General features: G+C 33.7%; 1 protein-coding gene and 1 long non-coding RNA gene across 2 annotated transcripts; one reads left to right on the forward strand and one right to left on the reverse strand.

Moving 5' to 3' along the window:
* Positions 1–586: 586 nt before the first annotated feature.
* LOC145631420 (uncharacterized) lies at positions 587–7,337 on the reverse strand. The gene is made up of 7 exons (XM_081683487.1): positions 6,731–7,337; positions 4,259–4,456; positions 3,573–3,845; positions 3,146–3,248; positions 2,540–2,658; positions 2,266–2,445; positions 587–1,399 (listed from the first exon to the last, which is right to left on the reverse strand). The coding sequence occupies exons 1-7, from the start codon at positions 7,022–7,024 to the stop codon at positions 617–619; spliced, it is 1,950 nt and encodes a 649-aa protein (XP_081539613.1). The 5' UTR covers positions 7,025–7,337; the 3' UTR covers positions 587–616.
* A 10,157-nt stretch (positions 7,338–17,494) lies between these two features.
* LOC145629967 (uncharacterized) lies at positions 17,495–20,050 on the forward strand. Its single transcript, XR_014111992.1, has 3 exons — positions 17,495–17,510; positions 17,707–17,774; positions 19,510–20,050. It is a non-coding gene; the product is annotated as an uncharacterized LOC145629967 (long non-coding RNA).
* Positions 20,051–21,964: the final 1,914 nt, after the last annotated feature.

Below are 21,964 nucleotides of genomic sequence, written 5' to 3' on the forward strand. Positions count from 1 at the left end.
GGTAATTAGGAACCAATTCCCAACTTCACTTTTGCAGGAACTAGGTTCTATGATCAAATCCTCAAACAAATCATTTAGGGCTTGTTCTCATTGACTGAACTCAGTTGAACTAAACTGAACTGAAGTAAAATGAATATTTTATAAGAGAAGGTAATTAGAAACTGAACTGAACTAAAAATAAACGTATGAGAACAGACCCTTAGTCCGTTTTGCCATGTATCTGGTGCTAGTGTCTTTAAACTGGTGCTCAAGAAGATTTTTTGTCATTTGAGGTGATGCCATGGTTTGCATAGGTCTATTTATTCTCAAGAGGTTTTTCAGCTAAGCACGGTCAAGGCACAAGGACGATTCTTGTTTGAATCTTCGCCAGTTGGAGACATTAACACTTCTTCTAGTTGAGCCGGTTTGAATATAGTGTAAGGGATTCTGGTTGTTGGTTAATGTCTGGATGTCTTTGTTAAATACATGTTTCGTTGTTAGTGTTAATCTTCGGAAAACTTAAAAGGACATCTCTATCAATACTAATAGCTTGAACGGTGCATCAAACATAAGCAAGACGAATAATCCTTTGAGGAGATTTCCAACATGTATAAACATGGAAGTATATGGTATTGATTTAATTTTCTTTTGTATCACTTGAGAGTGTTTGGTCATTTTCAAGTTCATTGATAAGCTGTTCCATCGTTTTCTTATACATTGGCATATAATGATCATTAATCATCATTTTTGTCAATCTAATTTTACTATACAAATGTCTAGGTGTTTCGTAAATACCCACATGTTCCTCAGCGCCATCGTTGTCACCTGAACTAGCATCATTGGAAAAACGAGCACATACCATATGCATGATTCGTCCTGGTGGGTAAAACTGATGATTCTCTTGGATGTCTGTAGTGGAAATCTGTTGCTTATTCTCCACAGCATCAGCTAACATATGTGCCTCTTCAGTAATCTCTTTAACGGTGGCAGCTTCTTCCTCCTGCGCTTGAACTTGAGCCTGAGCTTCCTCTTGTTTCTCAAGTTCCTTCTGTAGCTGGTACCACAGCTCACCTTCAGTCACAGCCTCCATTGTTGATGTGGTTATATCTTTATCTGCTGCCAGAAGTTGCTCTTCCTCTTCCTCTTCCTCTTCCTCTGTGTCAATTTCGTGTCCTGAACCTTCACTTGAAAAGTTGTAATCACCATCATGCATTTCGATGTCTCTAGAAGCTACTTCTGTCACAAGAACTTCTGATGTACTGGTGGTAGTAATCAATGAGGCCTCAGCCATATTCTCCTCTTTCAGGTTTATTGATTGACCCACATTCCGACGTCGCGCTCCCATACAGGACCACGAAGACAAGGTTGGACGGGTACGGACAACGGCTTGTGCAACATCCTGAGCACGCCTCATCACAACCTACACATACATAATGATGAATAAGCCAAAGCCTACTTTTTTCCTGAAATATACAACCACAATTTATTACTCTGTATCCAATACTTTTGGTAACCTTTCAGTCAATCACCCATATCCTGCAACTTTAACTTTTAAATCCACTATTTGTTAGATATTTTGTGCATCCCCACTACCCTCCAATGCCTCTAAAGAAGCTCGCACTCTGAGTGGGGCAGGGAGTTGGATATAAAGTTATAAACAACCACATAATCTACTTAACCAATTGTAATAATTTTTGAAAAAATTTAATTTTTTTCAAATTTGACACCTTTGGCAGTGGAATTGCAGTTTGCTAATTCAAATTTTCACAAAGAGCAAGAAAAAGGGTCAACGAGCCATTTGAATTTGAATCAGTAGGATCAAAAAGTCAAAATCAGTTTAACAATATAGCAAATGTTTATGACTACCAAAATCGCAATTTGCAAATGCTTGCAGAATTCAAATACAGGCATTAGGTTCAACCTTTTGACAGAAATATCCTATTGATTTTTAGCATTAGAGCACTTATCCACCCTCACAGAACCCCCAACCCCCCCTCCCCCCCTTCTCTCTCTCTCTCTCTCCTAAAAAAAGTTTCATTAGGCACCCAGTAGGTAGTTAGGAACTTAGGACATTAGGTACTATCAAGCTATCTAAGTAAGCAATGACGAAAGAGAAGTAATTTGTTTACACACGTCCAAACCTTTTTATCTATAGTGATCTGAGTAGGATAGCAAAAGAAAAATTGATCTTCTTTTCCTTTTTTTATCACAAATATGAAGCTTTATTAGCCCCATGACCTAAGCTGATTTCTTCATAAATCTATTACAAACCAATCCAATAATTACCTGAGTGCCACTGGAGACAGGACGAAAAAGAGCACCAGCACCAGCAACCCTAGCCTTAGCAGTGGTGGCTATATATTGTGTACGGGACCCTATGGCTGAAGCAGAGCGGTAGACGACATTTAGGACTCTTGTTCTCTCAACTTGATCACGTAAATCATTTAACCAAGATGATGCAGTGACCTGCTCACAAGTCAAAAGTTTGAGCCATGTTCATACAGGAAGCAATATAGACATATAATGAAGTATGAAGAAAAGCATGAAGAGATTCCAGCACCTCAGAACGAAGAGCATCAATAGATGTAGTTGAAAACGTCGGCACTAAATCAGCACCATTGATGACTGTAGAAATGAAATGCTTGCCTGATTCTGCCAATTCCCACGTCATACAAGCAGCTGCAAGAATGGACTCTACTGTTAAGCAACTATATGATTTTAACAAAATACTCCCTCAGTCCCTTGTAAAAATATACAAAATAAATAAAGAACACACACACTTTTAATTCAAGCAATCCCCCAAAAAGTAGGCCACTTACAAACTGAACATTCCCATTATACCCGTTAATACTGCCTCTTAAGTGAGAATATTTTATGGTTATGGTTGAGAAGTGAGAATTCTAAATTGTGAAGAATAGTTATGAATTTTTACTTGATACTTTAAAACAATCTCTGTATCAATTATGCCTTATAATTCAAGGATGGAGGATAGATCCAAATGAATAGAAAATTTATATATTTTTTGTAACTCTTCATTTTGTGCCACTTATTTTTCTTTATTACATGAAACAAGCACTCGACATATAGGACGACTTGTAAAGGGTAAAAATAAAAAATCACAGGATACATTTGATGGCACTCAAAATAGGTCAAGTAAGATAAATACCAGGGGCAAATGATACACAGGTACTAGAGGAAAACTCCTTTTGTTCTCGGAAAATGTACGTCAACAAAGCAGCAGTTCCACCACCAAGGGAATGACCAACAACCTGGAGCACAAAAGGGAGCCACTCAACCCTTTAGAAACATCAATCACAGCATATAATATGTCAGCAATTAATTAAATAGTATACTCAAGCTTCAGTACATTAGTTAAGGATGAAAGTGCAACAAGGAGTTGCATTATTTTACTTTCAATTCTAAATAACTATCAATTAAATGTCCATATGACCAGTAAATTAACACCCACAACAAGTTCAGATAGCACAAATATATACATGCACAAATGTACAAGGCATGTAGAACATATAGATCCAATATACAACACACAAATATAGACATATAGTCAATTAGTCACCAAATGCATTGCTTACCTTGATATTATAATCAGGATGATCATTTAGAGCTTTGATGAGGCAGGGAGTGCTAAGCTTAGCTATCCAACGAGCTGCAGCTACCATCCCACAATGAGCATATCCCAGAATTAAATTGCTAATCCCTCCATCATGTAATACAGAATGATGAAAAGGCACAACTGCACCAGTTGCTGCTGTTAATGTATCTTTGATACTGTGAGTACCTCGAATCAACAAAAGGAAACATTTGTTGCCATGATCACTTATAATTGTAAAAGCAGGCTTCAGAAGCTGCAAATATTTGACCATCAAACACAAACTTCTTTAGAATAAGAGACAATCAACAGCAAAATAGAGTAAAGAGTATCACCCTCAAAAAGCCAAAGTTGTATTACAGAAATTAAGTAGATTAAAATAGAGAATTACAACTACCAATCAACTCCATGCATATGAATATAATTTATACATTATGCTTCCAGGAAAAAAAAAGTATGGAATATTGGGTTACGGTGGTGCTGTTTCATACAAAACTTTGTTTCAGTTGTTATGTCCTATATATAATGCATCAACGGAACAAACCAAGAAGTTTTTTCAAGAGAAAATACAACAATGGTATGTGCTGTTGACACTGGACAAAAGCTCTACGAATGATGGCCTAAAATCAGAAACACCAAAAAAGAAACATGCAGAAGTTGTTTGCTTACAGCAGCTTTGGGCTTTTGAAGAAGAACATCAGCCTCTGAGAACCCAGCAGACTCCAAAAACACAGGAAATGGCTTCTTGGAGAAAAGCATACAGAGAGTTAATAGCCTCAGTAAATGTTTTAACTCAGCCACGATTTCAGGACCTTTGAGCTGTATACAATCGCCTCCAGCATAAACACCTGCAACTTGTAAATCACCCTGTAAAGCATAGTTTCAGAGTCAAATAAACTCAACACTGACAAAAAGAAAGACCATATAACTACGACAGTTTCCATAGAACTGTAAACTTCACGAAATAGCTAGATCTCAGTCTCTTTTTGGAAAGTGTAAACTGTATTCCATTGTGAGCAATGCTTGTCAAAAGTGTTATTACAAAGAAGTTTGCTTGGTTAATCTACTTTCAGGAGTAGTTAAAAGAATTGTCAGATTCTTAACCTTATAAAAAAGCACCTACAATGCAAGTAGGATTCACCTTTGAAAAGTACAAAAAAAATTGGGCCTGTTTTACATATTAAAGATAACAAGGTGCATAGACAGATTGTTTTGAAACCTGAAAAATGATTTTTTTTATTTTTTATTTTTTATTTTTTATTTTTAAATATAGCCCAAGAAGCTTTCATCTTTTGCCTAGGGAATTATACACATTAAGGAGTGTTAGGAAATCCCAGGGAAAACAATAACAATCGTAGCCTTAATCCCAAATATGGGAAACAACCCAGAGTATAAAACCTGAAATCAGAGACTAAATGAAAACTATACAACACCCCTATAAGAACTCAGGAAGGCTCCCTTTAGAAAATTATACCCTATATAGGTCTATATAGCTCATCTTCTTTCTCGAAAGACAATCTTCTCTTACCATCTTAAAAAGAAAACCCAAAGCAGGTATCATTGTGAATCCTCCGACATCTCCATTGAAGGCATATGTCACGATAAGGTTCACTAATTCATCATTGTTAATGTAAGATGCTAGGAATTAGCATGGTTTCTGACCAGCAACATAACAACCAAAAGCCCACGTTTAGCTATGTCCAAAAAGGTCAAGAAGTATACAGCCTTATTTCCAAATTTCTGACCAATAAAGACTAGCAGGCTAGCAGCATTGCAGCGAATACCATAACACTTCAATCTCCCTATATTTGTAAATATCTCAACTTCTTCCCCACAACTTATAACCACTACATCGATATTTTGCACCATTCAGCCAACCTTGAGTCTCATAAATAAAAGTCAGAAACTCTTAAAGTACAGTTATAGCATCGGAAGAGTTGATCATCACACCCATCAATAATCATGAACACACCGGCCATTACCCACTCTAACTCACCAGCAGACATTAGAACCAGAGATAGAGTAACAAGGAGGAAATATAAAGAATCGAAAAGGCTAAAACAATGACCAGCTGATGGGGAAGCTGAGAAATAATGGAAAGTGCTATTCAAGGTAGGAAGTGAAGTAATGGATTACTCCCCTGATGTGACAACTAGTCAACAATTAGACAGTTACCACAGCCTACAGGCATATATGGCCATTGGTCACTGATAATCAAAGACACCCTCATTTGATAAGAGTTAATCTCAGAACTTGAAATCCCTCAGGCCCGTCATAGAGAAGGTTCCATGATCATCTCACCAGGATAGGTTAGCATGCTTTTATTGATAACTAATATGCATGGTGATACTCACCAGTAAACAGCTAACTCTAATAACCCAAAACAAACACATCTTTCCCTACGCATTTCACCTCCAATGCATGAAAGAAATCCTCTATATATGAAGACTATTGTAAGCATTTAAGCTAATTACCTAAATATTAGCATAAACCATTTGAACATTATTGTAAGCATCTAATTAATTCCGGAAAAATAGAAGACCTTTATTGTACATAGTACTTCCAAACCAAATTTAAAATTCCCAGAGAAAATTAACCTCATGCTTCCATTCCATTCTCTCATTTTCCAATCAACACCCTACAATTTGACCCCATTATCCCTGCATCACCATCACCTTTGTCCTTTAAACCCTTTTCACCAAATTCCCAAAAACCAAGTCTCCCTCTTTGTAAGATCCCTAGATTAATAACAAAAGATCATCCAATCCTATGAATCATAAAATCATTCATCTTATCTTAGATTAACACTACATAAGACACATAATCTAATAAAGGTACCTTCAAACTACACATATAAATAAAAGTCCCTAGCTTGCAGATAATACAATCACAGCACTTCGAAAATAAATCATTAGCTTGCCTCTAAGGTACGACATGCAGGCTTAATTGATACAGGGTGATTCAGATTGCTTGGCAATTGACAATTTCCAATCTTTAAGCTAAAATTATAAACTTTCCCAAATACCAACCAACAAAAATCACTAAACCAAAATTAATCTTACACTAATCAACAGTAAATCAAAGCTTAATTCAATCAAAATCAACCTAAATCACCAGAAATTCCAGAAAAAATCAACAAACCTGCCGACGCATAAGATAATTGATCCCAAAAGCCAAATCACCAAGAGGCCATTTCCCCAAAGTTTCCGAATACGTAAACCTTAAAGTTTCCGACAAAGTACTAATCGTCTCAAACCAAGTCGCCGGAGCTTGCGCAGGCCGCCGAGAAATCTTCCGTCTAATCGATCGTGATTCACCATCATTACAACTCCGATCATCACCATTTTCATCAGAATTCGCCGATAATCTCCGATTCAAAAGCACATACAACACCAGAATAGCTCCGGCGGCTGTCGCCATCGCCGCCGTCGCCATCTCCGATCAAAATATTCCGATCAAAAATCCCAGAAATCGAGAAAATTGGGGGAATGAGAAAGAAATTAGGGTTTATGAGTTGAAGAAGAGGGGAGAGTTGAGGTGAGTATGTAATGGAGGGAAAACTGGGAAAGGGATGACGGAGTTGAAATGAAATGACGATAATGCCCTTGAAATAGGGGGTTTAAAGGTGAGAAAGTAGGGGTAAAAGAGTAATTTCGGGATGGAAGGGAGAAGGAAGAAGAGAGGAGCAATGGAGTCGAGGGGAGTGTAGGGAGTTGGGAGACAGAGGAGAGAGAATTTGTGAAAGGATAAGGACAAAATATTATGACAATGAAAAAAAAAGGATGTATGATTTTATATTTGTAATAAAAAAATTTTGGATTTGGATTTGGTTGAAAATTAAAAAATTATGATTAGGAGTTTTTTGTAATGATTAATGGTATCGTTTTCCCTTCAAAAAAAAAAAATTAATGGTATCGTTATGGTAAATTGATAAGTTATTGAGTCATTGTCTATTGTAGATCGATTTGTTGATCTTTATGTTATGGGTGTGTAAATTTGGATTTGGTTGATTATTTTGAGTTATTTTGGTTAACTATCCACGTTAAATCGTTAACTTTTTTTTATCTTGATAGAAAACTTTTTAGTAATTAAATTAGGTAAGTTAGAGCATAGTAATCTGTTGATTAGGGTTGTCTAACTTGATTTAAATTCAATTCAGATAATATATGTTTAAATAAGCCCAGAGTTCATGTGTGACAATATAGGTTTTAATGAGTTTAAATCAAATAAGTTTATACTTCGTAACTAATAAGAAGATTGATGAGATAAGATAATACTTTGTATAATTATAAATAAACTAATTAATTATATATTAATTTATTGCGCCAAAACATCAAGTGTCGTGCCACCTTGGATAGATTTCATAAGGTAAAAAAAATTAGATAAAAATCTTATTTTCAATCAAATTAGGATAGAATTTTAGAATAAGATTATTAGTTTAGAGTTATTTCTTCGATAAAATACCAAATAATAAATTTATAATTAGGCCACAAGACGACATCATTTAGCGTTTTAATTTTTCGCCAAGTATCGTACCACGTTGGATAAATATAGATTGACTTTGTAGTAAAAAAAGTTAATTTATAATTCTATTTTCAATCAAATTGAATTATGATAGTATAATTTTATTTTTAAAAAAAGTCCATAACTACCCGGGCATCGCCGGGGCACAAAACTAGTTATAAATAAACTAATTAATTATATATTAATTTATTGCGCCGTCAAAAAAAAATATATAAATAAATTAATGAATTAATAAGATAAGATAAATGAAGTTTAGTCAAATAGAACATTGTCCTAATTTGATTTTTATTTTTTTTTTATTTGAAATGTCGTCTTAACTTAATACTTAGCACAATTAAGCTATAATGAAATTCATAATGAGTTAATGACTATGAAGCAAACTAGAGCTGTCAATTCGGGTAAACGGGTCAGGTAAGAGTGCGTCGGGTCAACTCGGGTCGGGTCATTTCAGATTATTTCCATAACTTATGAGGGTCGGGTTTGGGTTGGGTCATGCTTGAGTCGGGTCACGTCAGGTCATACTTCTTATCGGATTTGGGTCGGGTTTAGGTCGGTTTAATAACAGGTCGGTTACATTCGGGTCGGTTGAACAATAGGTAGGGTTTAATTCGGGTTAAAACGGGTTAGGGTAATTCTCGGGTTCGAGTCGGGTTTGATTCAAGTCAATATTTTGCGAGTTAGGATCAAGTCGGGTCATTCTCGGGTTTGAGTTGGGTTCGGTTCAAGTCAATAATTTGCGGATTATAATCAGGTCGGGTCATTCTTGGGTTCAAGTCGGGTTAATTAGGTTTAAGTCAATAATTTGTGGGTTATAATCAGGTTGGGTCATTTCCAAGTCAAGTCATTCTCGGATTCAAGTCGGGTTATGTTCAAGTCAATAATTTGCAGGTTACAATCAGGTCGGATCATTTCCAAGTCAGGTCATATTCGGGTTCAACTAACTAAAAATAGATAATTATCATTTTTATCAAGCTAATTATTTCCTTTGACTAAAATATACATGGCAATATACTAGGGAAGTATAGTTTATAATTTAGAAAAATAATTATCTCCTTTGACCATACAACAAATATATACTTCGTACTATATTTAAGTCTTAAATTTGAGTATAATCTACCTTTCTTTTGCTGGCCTGGACCGACTTGGTCTCCCAAGACAAAATGCTTTGATCAACAATAATAAGGTAGTCTAAATTGTATTTAAGGTGATTTGAAATCGAATCAGGAACAATTTGGGTTGAATTTAGGTCGGTCAATAACAAGTCATGTTAATTTCGAGTCGGGTTAGTAACAGATCAGGTTGAATTTTTGGGTTAGGTAAGTAATAAGTATGGTAAAATTCGGGTCGGGTAAAAAACAAGTCGGTTGAATTTGGGTCAGGTCAATAACAAGTTGAGTTGATTTCGGGTCGGGTTTGTAACGGGTTGGGTTAAATTCGGGTCGGGTTGAATTCAGGTCAGGTTAGTAACAAGCTGGGTTAAATTCAGGTTTTTGACGGGTTAAACAGGTTTGGGTCAATTTCGGATCAAGTCGGATTCGGTGCAAGTTAATTAAATTGGCTGTTGTAAACCGGTGAATCGGTGCAAGTTATAAATAGATAAATTGGCTGTTTAAAAGCAAATTGAATGGTTCAACACACCCAATTGGACTCCCAGAGAGTATTAGGTACCATAGTAAACATTTCGGCAATTTTTATTTTCGGGCGAAAAAAAGTCAAAAAAATTCCAAAATTGAAGGCTAATATCCACGCTTTTTGTGAAATTTTGGAGGTTTCGGGGCTCGGTGTTGAAAAGTCTTGAAATTCTATGGGATACATCTCCAGGTCATATATTGCCGTTTGGAACCATATATGATCATTATTTGTTGTAAAAAATGTTTGTGGTAGGCTTGAATTAATGAAATCGGTGCAAGTTGTAAACTGCTAAAATTGGTCGTTTAAAGGCAAATTGGATGGTTCCACCAACCCAATTGGACTCCCGGATGATATTAGGGACCATGGTAAACATTTCGGCAATTTTTATTTCCGGGCAAAAAAAAGTCAAAAAATTCAAAATTGAAGGTTTTGAGAAATTTTTATTTCTCAAACTTTTTGAGAAATTTTGGAGGTTTCAGGACCCGGTGCCGAAAAGTCTTGAAATTCTAGGGAATACATCTCGAGGTCATATAATGTCATTTGGAACCATATATGATCATTATTTGTTGTCATAAATGTTCGTGGTAGGCTTGAATTAATGAAATCGGTATAAGTTAAAAACTGGTAAATTGGTCGTTTAAAGGCAAATTGGATGGTTCCACCCACGCACCCAATTGGATTCCTGGAGGGTATTTGGGACCATGGTAAACATTTCGTCAATTTTTATGTCCGGGCAAAAAAAATTCAAAAATTTCCAAAACTGAAGGCTAATATCCATGCTTTTTGAGAAATTTCTAATGTTTTGGCCCGATGTCGAAAAGCATTGAGATTTTAGGGGATCCATCTCGGGGTGGTAATGCTATTTGGATCCATATATGATCATTATATGTTGTATTCATAAATGTTCGTGGTAAACTGTAGTTAATGAAATCGGTGCAAATTGTAAACAGTAAATTGGTCGTTTAAAGGCAAATTGGATGGTTCCACACAGCCAACCGGACTCCCGGAGGGTATTAGGGACCATGGTAAACATTTCGGCAATTTTTATTTCCAGGTAAAAAAATTCCAGGATTGAAGGCTAACATCCACGCTTTTTAAGAAATTTTGGAGGTTTCGGGTAGAGCTGTCAATTCAGGTAAACGGGTCGGATTTAGGTCGGTTAGAGTGGGTCGGGTCAAATTGAGTCGGGTTAATTCGGATAAATTCCATAACCTATGCAGGTCAGGTTTGGGTTGGGCAAGCTTGAGTCGGGTCACGTCGGGTCATACTTCTTATCGGGTTTGGGTCGGGTTTAGGTTTGGTTAATAACAGATCGGATTACATTCGGGTCGGGTGAACAATAGGTTTGGTTTTCACGGGTTAAAACGGGTTAGGGTAATTCTCGGGTTCAAGTCAATTTCTGTTCAAGTCAATAATTTCCGGGTTAGAATTAGGTCGGGTCATTCTCGGGTTTGAGCCGGGTTTGGTTCAAGTTAATAATTTGTGGGTTATAATCAGGTCGGGTCATTCTCGGGTTCAAGTCGGGTTCGGTTCAAGTTAATAATTTGCGGGTTATAATCAGGTTGGGTCATTTCCAAGTCGGGTCATTCTCGGATTCAAGTCGGGTTATGTTCAAGTCAATAATTTGCAGGTTACAATCAGGTCGGGTCATTTTCAAGTCAGGTCATATTCGGGTTCAACTAACTATAAACACTACAAAAATAAAAGCTTTTTAGCAACTAAGTTTGAGAACAGATTTTTAAAATGTTGCTAAATAGCAACTATATAATTTTTTTTTTCATTGACTAATTAAAAGCGATATTTTATGCTTTATTTTTTAATAATTAATGGCTACATATTTTTGATTTGTTGCTGTTTAAAACAAATTGTCTTACTAGCTGTTACTAGATGACATCATATTTATTTTTCTTGTTGCCATATAGTAACATACTATGGCATGCAACAAATATTTTATTTGTATTGATTTAGAAACAAACAAAGGCAATGAGCTTTTGAATTGTTGCTTTTAGAAACAAGTCGTCTAAACTATTGTTGCTAGATGATAACGTATTTTTTTAGTTGTTGCCATTGGAAACGAGTTGTGTTACATTTTGTTGTTAATTTATATGTTGGCCACTTTTTTCTATTATGTATAAAATTATTCGAAGACACTCTTCTTATTATTTATTGCTATAATGATATCAAATAGAGACGAATTAAAATTTCGTCTCTTATTTAGAGACGGATTTTTGATTTTGTCTCTAATATAGAGACAAAATTTTCAATTTCATCTCTAATATTTCATTCACTTATTATAAATTATATTCCTATATGTAAACAAATAGTACTTGGTATAGTTGGTAAAAGATTCACAATGTGACTTTGAGGTCACAAGTTCGACTCCTACCAACTGCGATTCTTGTGATTGGAGATTCAAAGAGCCTTACATGCAAAGTCAAGCCGAGTTGACCTAACATGAGTGAGATTTCAGATTGGTAAAGGCCGAGATCGAGTTGAACCGAATCGCTAATAGGGATTAGGTTTTTCTCTCGTAGTGTTGATAACAATCAATATTTATGATTTGTTGCTATTTTAATTTTATGAACCAACTTTAATAATTTGTTGCTATTTTTAGGAACAAACATTAATAGTTTGTTGCTATTTTAGGAACTAACATTAATAATTTGTTGCTAATTTTAGCAACGACCAATGGTAATCTGTTGCCAAAGTTGGCAACGAGTGCACCAAAAACAGCAACTATCATGGAAACTATACATAAATTGATGCAATATTGCAACAAAATTGTTTTGCAACTAGTAGCCAAAATTCCATGGCAACAAGCCTTTTAGTAACAACAAATTTTCGTTTCCAATCCGTTGCTAAATAGAGTTGGCAACGAATTTTTGGTGGATAGCAACAAATTTTAGTTGATGCTATATTGACTTAATTTTGTAGTGAAATATATAATTATCATTTTTATCGAGCTAATTATTTCCTTTGACTATAATGTATATGGCAATATACTAGGGAACCATAGTTTATAATTTAGGAAGATAATTATCTTCTTTGACCATACAACAAATATATACTATATTTAACTCTTAAATTTGAGGATGATGCTCCTTTCTTTTGCTGGCCTGTACCGACTTGGTCTCCCTTGACAAAATACTTTAATCAACAATAATAAGGTAGTTTAATTTGCATTTAAGGTGATTTAAAATCAGATCAGGAACAATTTGGGTTGAATTTAGATTCGGTCAGTAACAAGTCGTGTTAATTTTGAGTCGAGTTAGTAACAGATCGGGTTGAATTTTTGGGTCGGGTTAGTAATAGGTATAGTAAAATTCGAGACGGGTCAATAACATGTTGGGTTGAATTTGGGTTAGGTCAATAATAAATCGGGTTGATTTCAGGTCGGGTTTGTAACAGGTTGGATTAAATTCGGGTTAGGTTAGGAACGGGTCGGGTTGAATTCAGGTCAGGTTAGTAACTATTCGGGTTAAATTCGGGTTTTGACGGGTTAAAACGTGTTTGAGTCAATTTCGGTTCATGTCGGGTTCGGTTCAGATCAATAATTTACGGGTTACATTCGGGTCGGGTCATCTCCAGTTCAGTTCATGTTCGGATTCGGGTCTCACATATTCGGGTCAGCTCGGGTCTAGGGTTGGTTTCAGGTCGGGTCAGGTCACCATTTTTTGGGGTTTAGATGGATCGGTTAATAATCGGGTTTGAGTCGGTATTTCGTGTCGGGTCAACTTTTTACAGCTCTAAATTAAAGCAAACAAGATAAAGGAAATATTTCTATAAGAAAAAGTTAAACTTTAGTATACACTCGTGATTGAATAGTAACACTAACTAGTTAGCCTACCAAAAAAAAAAAATAAGTATGACATGCGATTTGAATAATACTACATGCATGGCTACATTTTTACATATTTACAATAAAAATAGTACAATAATTTGACTAATTATCTAGGCACCTAAATAAGTAGTGAAGGAATCTAAGTAATAGACATATATAGTCCAGACAAACAGAAGATGAGAAAACATTGCCCTTAAGCTTCATCGAGCCCTTAATTAGCTGCATCGAGGTTTTAATTACACAACTCTATACTCTATTCTCTATATTAAGAATAAATAATTTGAACTTTGAATAATATCTTTGGGATATATCACAATAATTTCCAACTCATTTTGTTGAATATAGAATAAGAACACCCTGTAATAACTATGCACACGTACTCTCTTGTACAAACAAACAAAAAAAAAAATCCTTGAAATGAATTGTGTTGGTTGCTATTCCATCTACTATTTTTTAATATTGCTTCATTTGACATTTCACAATGTCTAAAATATGTCTTAATTGTTTAACCAATTTTCTTATTTTTTAAATGAAAAAGTTGAAATTCAAAAATATATATAGTACTTTACGACATTGAATCAATCTCTCCTTAATTAGTTAATACATTATTTCTTATAAGTTTAATGAGATTTGGTGTAATTTTGACCCAAATAATAATTACAATAGAAGAAGTACCTCTAACACTCCCCCCCCCCCCCCCCCTCTCCTCTCTTTCCCCGTGCATTCGAAATATTGATGAGCAAAAATACAATTATTCTTTTCTATGAATAATTAAATAATAATAATAATAATAATAGTTACTATTATTAGCCGTCTTCGGAGTTTATATAAATAAGAACAATTGAATACAACAAAATTCATATGGAGTGATTTAAGGATACTTACAATATGACACAAAATGTTACATATTTCTAAATAACTTCTATTTTTACCAATAAAATGATGAATTTTTCCTGAGATAAGCTAGGTTAGCTACTAGTTAGTAATTAAGTACGATTAAAATAAATTTATAAGTAGATACTTCAATAGTAAAGTCAAATCAGTTTGAAAAATGTGAGACGTGTGTACATGATCTTGAATATAATATGATCATGTAGTTGAATTTATATGACATGAAAACTTTGTTTTAGAACATTTTGAATCAAGGAATACATAGACTTTGTAAAAAGGTTTGCATGCATGAATGCATGAGATTACATTATTTTATAGCAGTTGTCATGACCTCCACCTTTGCTAATATTTTTATTTATTTATTTTTGGATGGGGTGTTACCCTTAATATAATTTGTGTTGTTGATGTTTGAGAATTGAGACTTTGTACTTTTTTTTTTTTTTTTTTGATACATCAAATTTAAGCACATTTGACAATTCTGATAATAAAATGTAGCTAGCCATTGGGTAAATGGCTTTTCTGCCCTTAATAAAGGATATAATAAATTCTTATTAAAGTTTGGAGGTGAAAAATTCAAAAAATAGATATGTTCAAATGGAATGCAAATTGAGTACGAAGTATCTATATACGAATTGTTAATTTTGTTTTTACTCTATAATTGAAGTTTACTTCTTGAACTTATGTTATTTGTACTTATTTTGATAATATAGGAGTACATTATAAAATTATTAAACTATACGGTGTATAAACAAATTGAATATGGAATTGCTTGATTTGAAGGCGAAACCCAATTAAAATGTTTTGCACAAAGAACCATTACTAGAATAAAGGTCCTTAGAAGTCAATATTTGTATCTTTCAATACGGAAATACCTTTCCTTGTTCCCAAGTTGGCCAAGTACACTCTCTTTGTATTCATTTATACAACTATATTATAGACTTCAATACAACTTTATGGTTGAAGGACTAAGTACAACTTTATGTTTTGAGGACTAAGTACAACATTATCAATGACGTTTTTGAAATAATTAAAGAATACTTATTTTCCTAAGAAGAAATTGTAGATTTACCTTAGTTTTGTTTGTACATATACAATGAGAGTCAATCACATGAATAAGACCAGGGCATGTTTTGATTTATTAAACTGAATTGAGCTGAATTGAATTGAATTGAAATGAACTGATTGGAGTTGAACTGGACTGAACTGTTTATGAGAGAAGGAAATTAGGAATTGAACTGAAATTAAGCGGAAGAGAACAGGATGTAAAAGAGATTTGATTTTAAGTTATAACTATTCATAATTATGTAGGTTGACTATACATATCTCTCATATAAAATTATTTCAAATCAAACAAGTACATACCTGAGCTTTAAAGTTATTGCATGCACTAACCTAAAAATGTGTGTAATAAATTAAGACAGAATTTGAGATAACGAAGTATTGTGCCTAAACGCGATTGTGTACAACTTCATGTATGTACCACTTCATTTTTATTTTTATTTTTTTGGCAGAATGTACCACTTCATATTGTGTACAACTTGATGTACCACAGAGTTGAAGGACTATAGTGACTAGTGAGGTAGCTAAAAACAAAATTTAAGGGCAACACGAGAAAGTGTGATAGAAATTGAAGTGAAGCATTTACGAAAATCATGTTCATCGTGTCAGTTGGCCTTAATGAAGCATCTTAGTATACAACAGTAAAGTTGATCCAATCTCATATTCTCATGCATACATTACTAAGCTGAATTTGCTGCATAATAAAAGATCATACTGCTATGCTCAGACATTTATATAATTTATGTCTACATTTTTATAATTTTTTGAGTGAGATTAAGTTATGATTGAATTGATAATAACATAATCGTCTTTATATATATATATCGTATGAACTTACTTTGTCTAAATATTTTTTTTATTTCTTAACTTATGTTATAAACCGACCCTTAATTATAAGTTTATATAAATTTGTTTTTAAAAAAAAAGTTTATATAAACACTCAACGGCCTTCATATTAGGTTGTCGTTATCCATTAACAACTCTAATAATAGCCAATTCTTAATTTCTTATGAATCAATTGTGACCAATATTGTTGGCCATTAAAATAAAGAAAACTTCATCAAGAACCAATTACTTGTGTTAGTACACAATTAATCAAAATATAAACACATTGAAAAAAACATTCCCTTTGAAAATCAAAAAATATATTTAATAAAAAGAAAGAAAAAAAAATCAATCTCATGTCAAGTTTAAAATGACACAATTCACATTTAAATCAACACTTTTTATTCAAATGAAATAATAATCACCTAACTATAAGTTTGAAAACTCAAATTTTATCCACCACTTCATAAGAGCCTGGATCCTAAATTCCCCGCAATTAGGGAGTACCATAACATAACTCCAATTAAAATTGGAACATATTTTAAAAACGTTCCAACTTACCAAAAATGTAAAGCTAAACATAATGTTGCTTGGTACTCTTTACTAGTCATTCCCACCAACTAACCAAACCACCCAAAATTCCTAAATTCCAAAATTAAATCATTCATTCTTCAATTCATTTTTTCTTCCTCCTTTTTCTTAACCGCTCCAATTCTCTCTCCTTCACTCTCCCTCTTTCTCTCTCTAAAATTCCCTCTTTCTTTCACTCTCTAGAATATGGTGAGAGTAAAACAACCACAAAAACAAGAATTACCAAACAATAATTATGATGTTAAATCTCATTTAGCCATCGATACTTGTAATATTTACCATAATTCTCATTTTTCTTGTATTCATATTAATAATAATAATCATTCTTTTGATAATTCCTCTATTCAATCTCATTTTATTGATTGGTACTTGATTCTCAGAGTAAGTTCTACTTTTTTCTAAAAAAAAATTATTCATTTATTTTGTTTTGAAAATGTGACTCTGTTTTTAAAGAGTTTCTTGATAATGGGGTTTTGAATTTATTCTTTTTAATTTTGTAATTGCAGGTTACAGAAGATTCAAGCTTTTCTACCATTAAAAAGCAATACCATAATCTTGGTATTTTCTTAATCCTTTTTTTTTTTTTAATAATGTTGATCAATATCAATATTAAACTATTAATCCCCTGTTTTAGGATCATAATTGACATATGTATTGTTTGACATATAACAAAAATAAATATATTATCTTATAATTTTATATGAGGAATTATTTGGGTTTTTAATTTTATTTTTTTATGGGTTTTTTTGGATAGCATTGTTGCTTCATCCAGATAAGAATAAACATCCAAAGGCAGAGTTTGCTTTCAAGCTTATTTCTCAGGTATTTTTGTTATCATTATTTAAATTTCTGTTAAATTTTGTTAATTACTAGAATAATTAATTTCAAATTTTGGTGAAGTAATTATTTGGAAATAAGTGAAATGCTTAGTTAAGGACAAAATATTTGAATTTAGGCTCATGCACAAATAGGGAAATCTGTTTGGGCTCTGTTTTCAGAGTCAAAGATTATTATTGTTTTTGATTTTGATTTTCTGGGATTAGGATTTTTGGGGGTTACCACACTTGTCACACACCCTATTACCCTAATTTTCATAACATAAATTTTAACAACCCTTTTTTCATAAGAATGTGACCATAATATAAGTTTTGAATGGATCCTACGTTCGGAATAGTGAAACAACGTTGTATATATACTATTTTAGTCGCTTAACAAGTAATTAAACACTTATCATGTCGACATTCTTATGTGAAATGATACGGAGTAGTTTGATTATTAAACACGATTCTTTAATGTTGAATTTTTAACAATGTTAAGGTACAATCTTTAATGTCATAGACTCTTTTAGCTACCTAATAGCAGTAGTACTGACCTTAGTTTAACTAGTATCATACAATAAGTTATTTTCTTAGACGACCTTATCATTATTTATGATTTTTTTTTTCTCAGTAATGTTTGAAAAAGATTAAGCAATGTTAGAATAAGCATTTTCTTGGAATTGTTCACTGTTTCAAAAAAAAAATATTAGGAAAACAATTAAACAATGTTTAGAAAACCTACGTTTATTATTATTAAAAAAGATGACAGACCCTGTTTAATAAAATTACAATTAAAGTTGATAGAGTCTGATGAAGCTATTATGTTGTATACTTAATTACTTATATTAGTTCAACTCTCCATATCTATAGAAAAATAAAATGATTTTTTTTTTAAGTATATTCCATGTAACCATAGATTATAATGTGAATAATATATAAATGTTTGAATTACATCACAAATGTTGTCTTATTTTGGTTGTTAGTTTATTTAATACTTGGTACATTTGAATGGCTATTATTAATTTTAACAAGCATCAAAAGACAAACAACCTAATTTTCAATTTTAGTATGACCAAGTATCCTAAAATTGGAACAACTTGTCACTATTAAAAATAAAAAATTGAACAAGGTGTGTGTAATAATTGCTTGTATGGCTTTATCATTTGGTTGTAGTCAATTTTAGAGAAGATCCATTATTCATGATATTACATAATATGAGACATTTGGTTGTAACATACTCAAGATAGCACCATCACATTTTTCATGGTGAAATGGTCAAGTTATTTTTTATATAGATTATAAAGATGGTATATATCTATATATATATAGTGAATGCTTACTTAAATTTTAGTCAACAATATTACAAATCTCTTTGTGTTATTCAATTGTTGTGTTGATTCTACTTTAGAATTTCTTATCTATTACTGTATATATCGTTACGATATTACCACTTTGATTTTGTAAGAATTAGTGTTTAAATTTCATATGAACACTCAGAATGCATGAAAGGAGATAATTTTAAACGTTCATGAGGAAATAAAGTTATTGTTTGAATGTACATAAACGGAAGTGATTCATATAAATTTGAGGATATAATTGTGCATGCGTATTCTAAGTTTTAAAGCTTGGTCTTAAGTGGGTTAACTATCAAGTCAAATTAACCTAATTTCAAAAAATAGGCTATATGTTCTCTTCTATCTTTTTTGTTACCATTTTTAACCACTAAATACATTTTACAGGCATACAATTGTCTATCTGATGAAGCAAAAAGAATATCATTCAACTTAGAAAGGTTGAGAAACCATTGCACTCAATGCAGCAGAATCCCACACAACACAAATCCTACACACAATTCCAATACTAGCTCAAGCAACTCTTCAAACTCAACAAAAAACTCGAAATTTTACAAATTACAGCAGCATTTCAGAGCCATCAGAGATCAACTAATACATGAAGCCAAGGTCATAGAAAGCTGCATTAGAGTCCATCAACGTCCAAAAACCGAGTACCCGGTTTTCGATCCATCAAGTTACACACACTCAGGCTACCCACATATGAGAAACAACCATCATCATAATAATCTGTTTTACAAGAAAGGTGCAAGTTTTAGGGATGTACCAAATCGGAAAGTGTTTCCGAATTTTGATCAAAGAAAAGGCAGGTGTGAAATCCCCATTTTCGAGCTTAGAACAGATTGTAGCTCATTGAACATTAATTCTGCTTGTGTTAGTTCTTGACAAACAATTTAGTATGATTATACATTCTTTAGTCTTGGCCTATTTTCTGCAGCGCAGACAAGCAATTTTACAGTAAAATGATTTTTTTTTTTTTTTGTTGGCAAATTCTTATTTTCCATAATAATTGTTATGAAATTAGGCAAAGGGTTAGTCAAAAAGCTATCAAAATGTCGGATCAACATGCTTAATTATTCAAGTCAATCTCACCTAATATTTAGGTTTGTTAGGGGAATTAAAGAGTTTTTCCTTTAAATCAGCAATAATTTAAAGACTTTCCAACTAGAGTTGTCAATTCAGGTAAACGGGTCGGGTTTGGATCGGGTAAGAGTAGGTCGGGTCAACCAGGGTCGTGTCAATTCAGATTAATTTCATAACCTATGCGGGTCGGGTTTGGGTTGGGTCATGCTTGAGTTGGGTCACGTCGGGTCATACTTCTTATCGGGTTTAGGTCGGGTTACATTTGTGTCGGGTGAACAACAAGTTGGGTTTAATTCTGGTTTTCACGGGTTAAAACGGATTAGGGTAATTCTCGGGTTCGAGTCGGGTTCGTTTCAAGTCAATAATTTGCGGGTTAGAATCAGGTCGGGTCATTCAGGGTCGTGTCAATTTAGATTAATTTCATAACCTATGCGGGTCGGGTTTGGGTTGGGTCATGCTTGAGTTGGGTCACGTCGGGTCATACTTCTTATCGGGTTTAGGTCGGGTTACATTCGTGTCGAGTGAACAACAAGTTGGGTTTAATTCTGGTTTTCACGGGTTAAAACAGATTAGGGTAATTCTTGGGTTCGAGTCGGGTTCGTTTCAAGTCAATAATTTGCGGGTTAGAATCAGGTCGGGTCATTCTCGGGTATGAGTCGGGTTTGGTTCAAGTCAATAATTTGCAGGTTATAATCAGGTCTGGTCATTTTCAAATCAGGTCATTATCGGGTTCAAGCCGGGTTCGATTCCAGTCAATAATTTGCGGGTTATAATCAGGTTGGGTCATTTCCAAGTCGGGTTATTCTCGGATTCAATTCGGGTTATGTTTAAGTCAATAATTTGCAGGTTACAATCAGGTCGGGTCAATTCCAAGTCAGGTCATATTCGGGTTCAACTGATTATAAATAGATAAATATCATTTTTATCAAGCTAATTATTTCCTTTGACAATAATATATATGACAATATACTAGGGAGCTATAGTCTATAATTTAGGAAGATAATTTTCTCCTTTGACCATACAACAAATATATACTATATTTAACTCTTAAACTTGAGGATGACGTTCCTTTCTTTTGCTGGCCTGGACCGACTTGGTCTCCCAAGACAAAATGCTTTGATCAACAATAATAAGGTGGTCTAAATTGTGTTTAAGGTGATTTGAAATCAGGTCGGGAATAATTTGAGTTGAATATAGGTCGGGTCAATAACAAGTCGTGTTAATTTCGAGTCGAGTTAATAACAGATCGGGTTGAATTTTTGGGTCGGGTAAGTAATAGATCTGATAAAAGTCGGGTCGAGTCAATAACAAGTCGGATTTAATTTGGCTCGGGTCAATAACAAGTCGGGTTGATTTCGGGTCAGGTTTGTAACAGGTTGGGTTTTTTTCAGGTCGGGTTGAATTCAGGTCAAGTTAGTAAAAAGTCGGGTTAAATTCGGGTTTTGACAGGTTAAAACAGGTTTGAGTCAATTTCGGTTCAAGTCGGGTTCGGTGCAATTTAATAAAATTGGTCGTTGTAAATCGGTAAATCGGTGCAAGTTTTAAACTGGTAAATTGGTCGTTTAAAGACAAATTGGATGGTTCCACCCACCCAATTGGACTCCCATACGGTATTAGGGACCATGATAAACATTTCGGCCATTTTTATTTCGGGCGAAAAAAAAAGTCAAAAAATAAATTGAAGGCTAATATCCACGCTTTTTTAGAAATTTATGAGGTTTCGGGGCTCGGTGTCAAAAAGCTTTGAGATTTTAGGGGA

This window comes from Chenopodium album, chromosome 5, assembly GCF_948465745.1.
Source record: "Chenopodium album chromosome 5, dcCheAlbu1.1, whole genome shotgun sequence".
Taxonomy (NCBI): Eukaryota; Viridiplantae; Streptophyta; class Magnoliopsida; order Caryophyllales; family Amaranthaceae; genus Chenopodium; species Chenopodium album.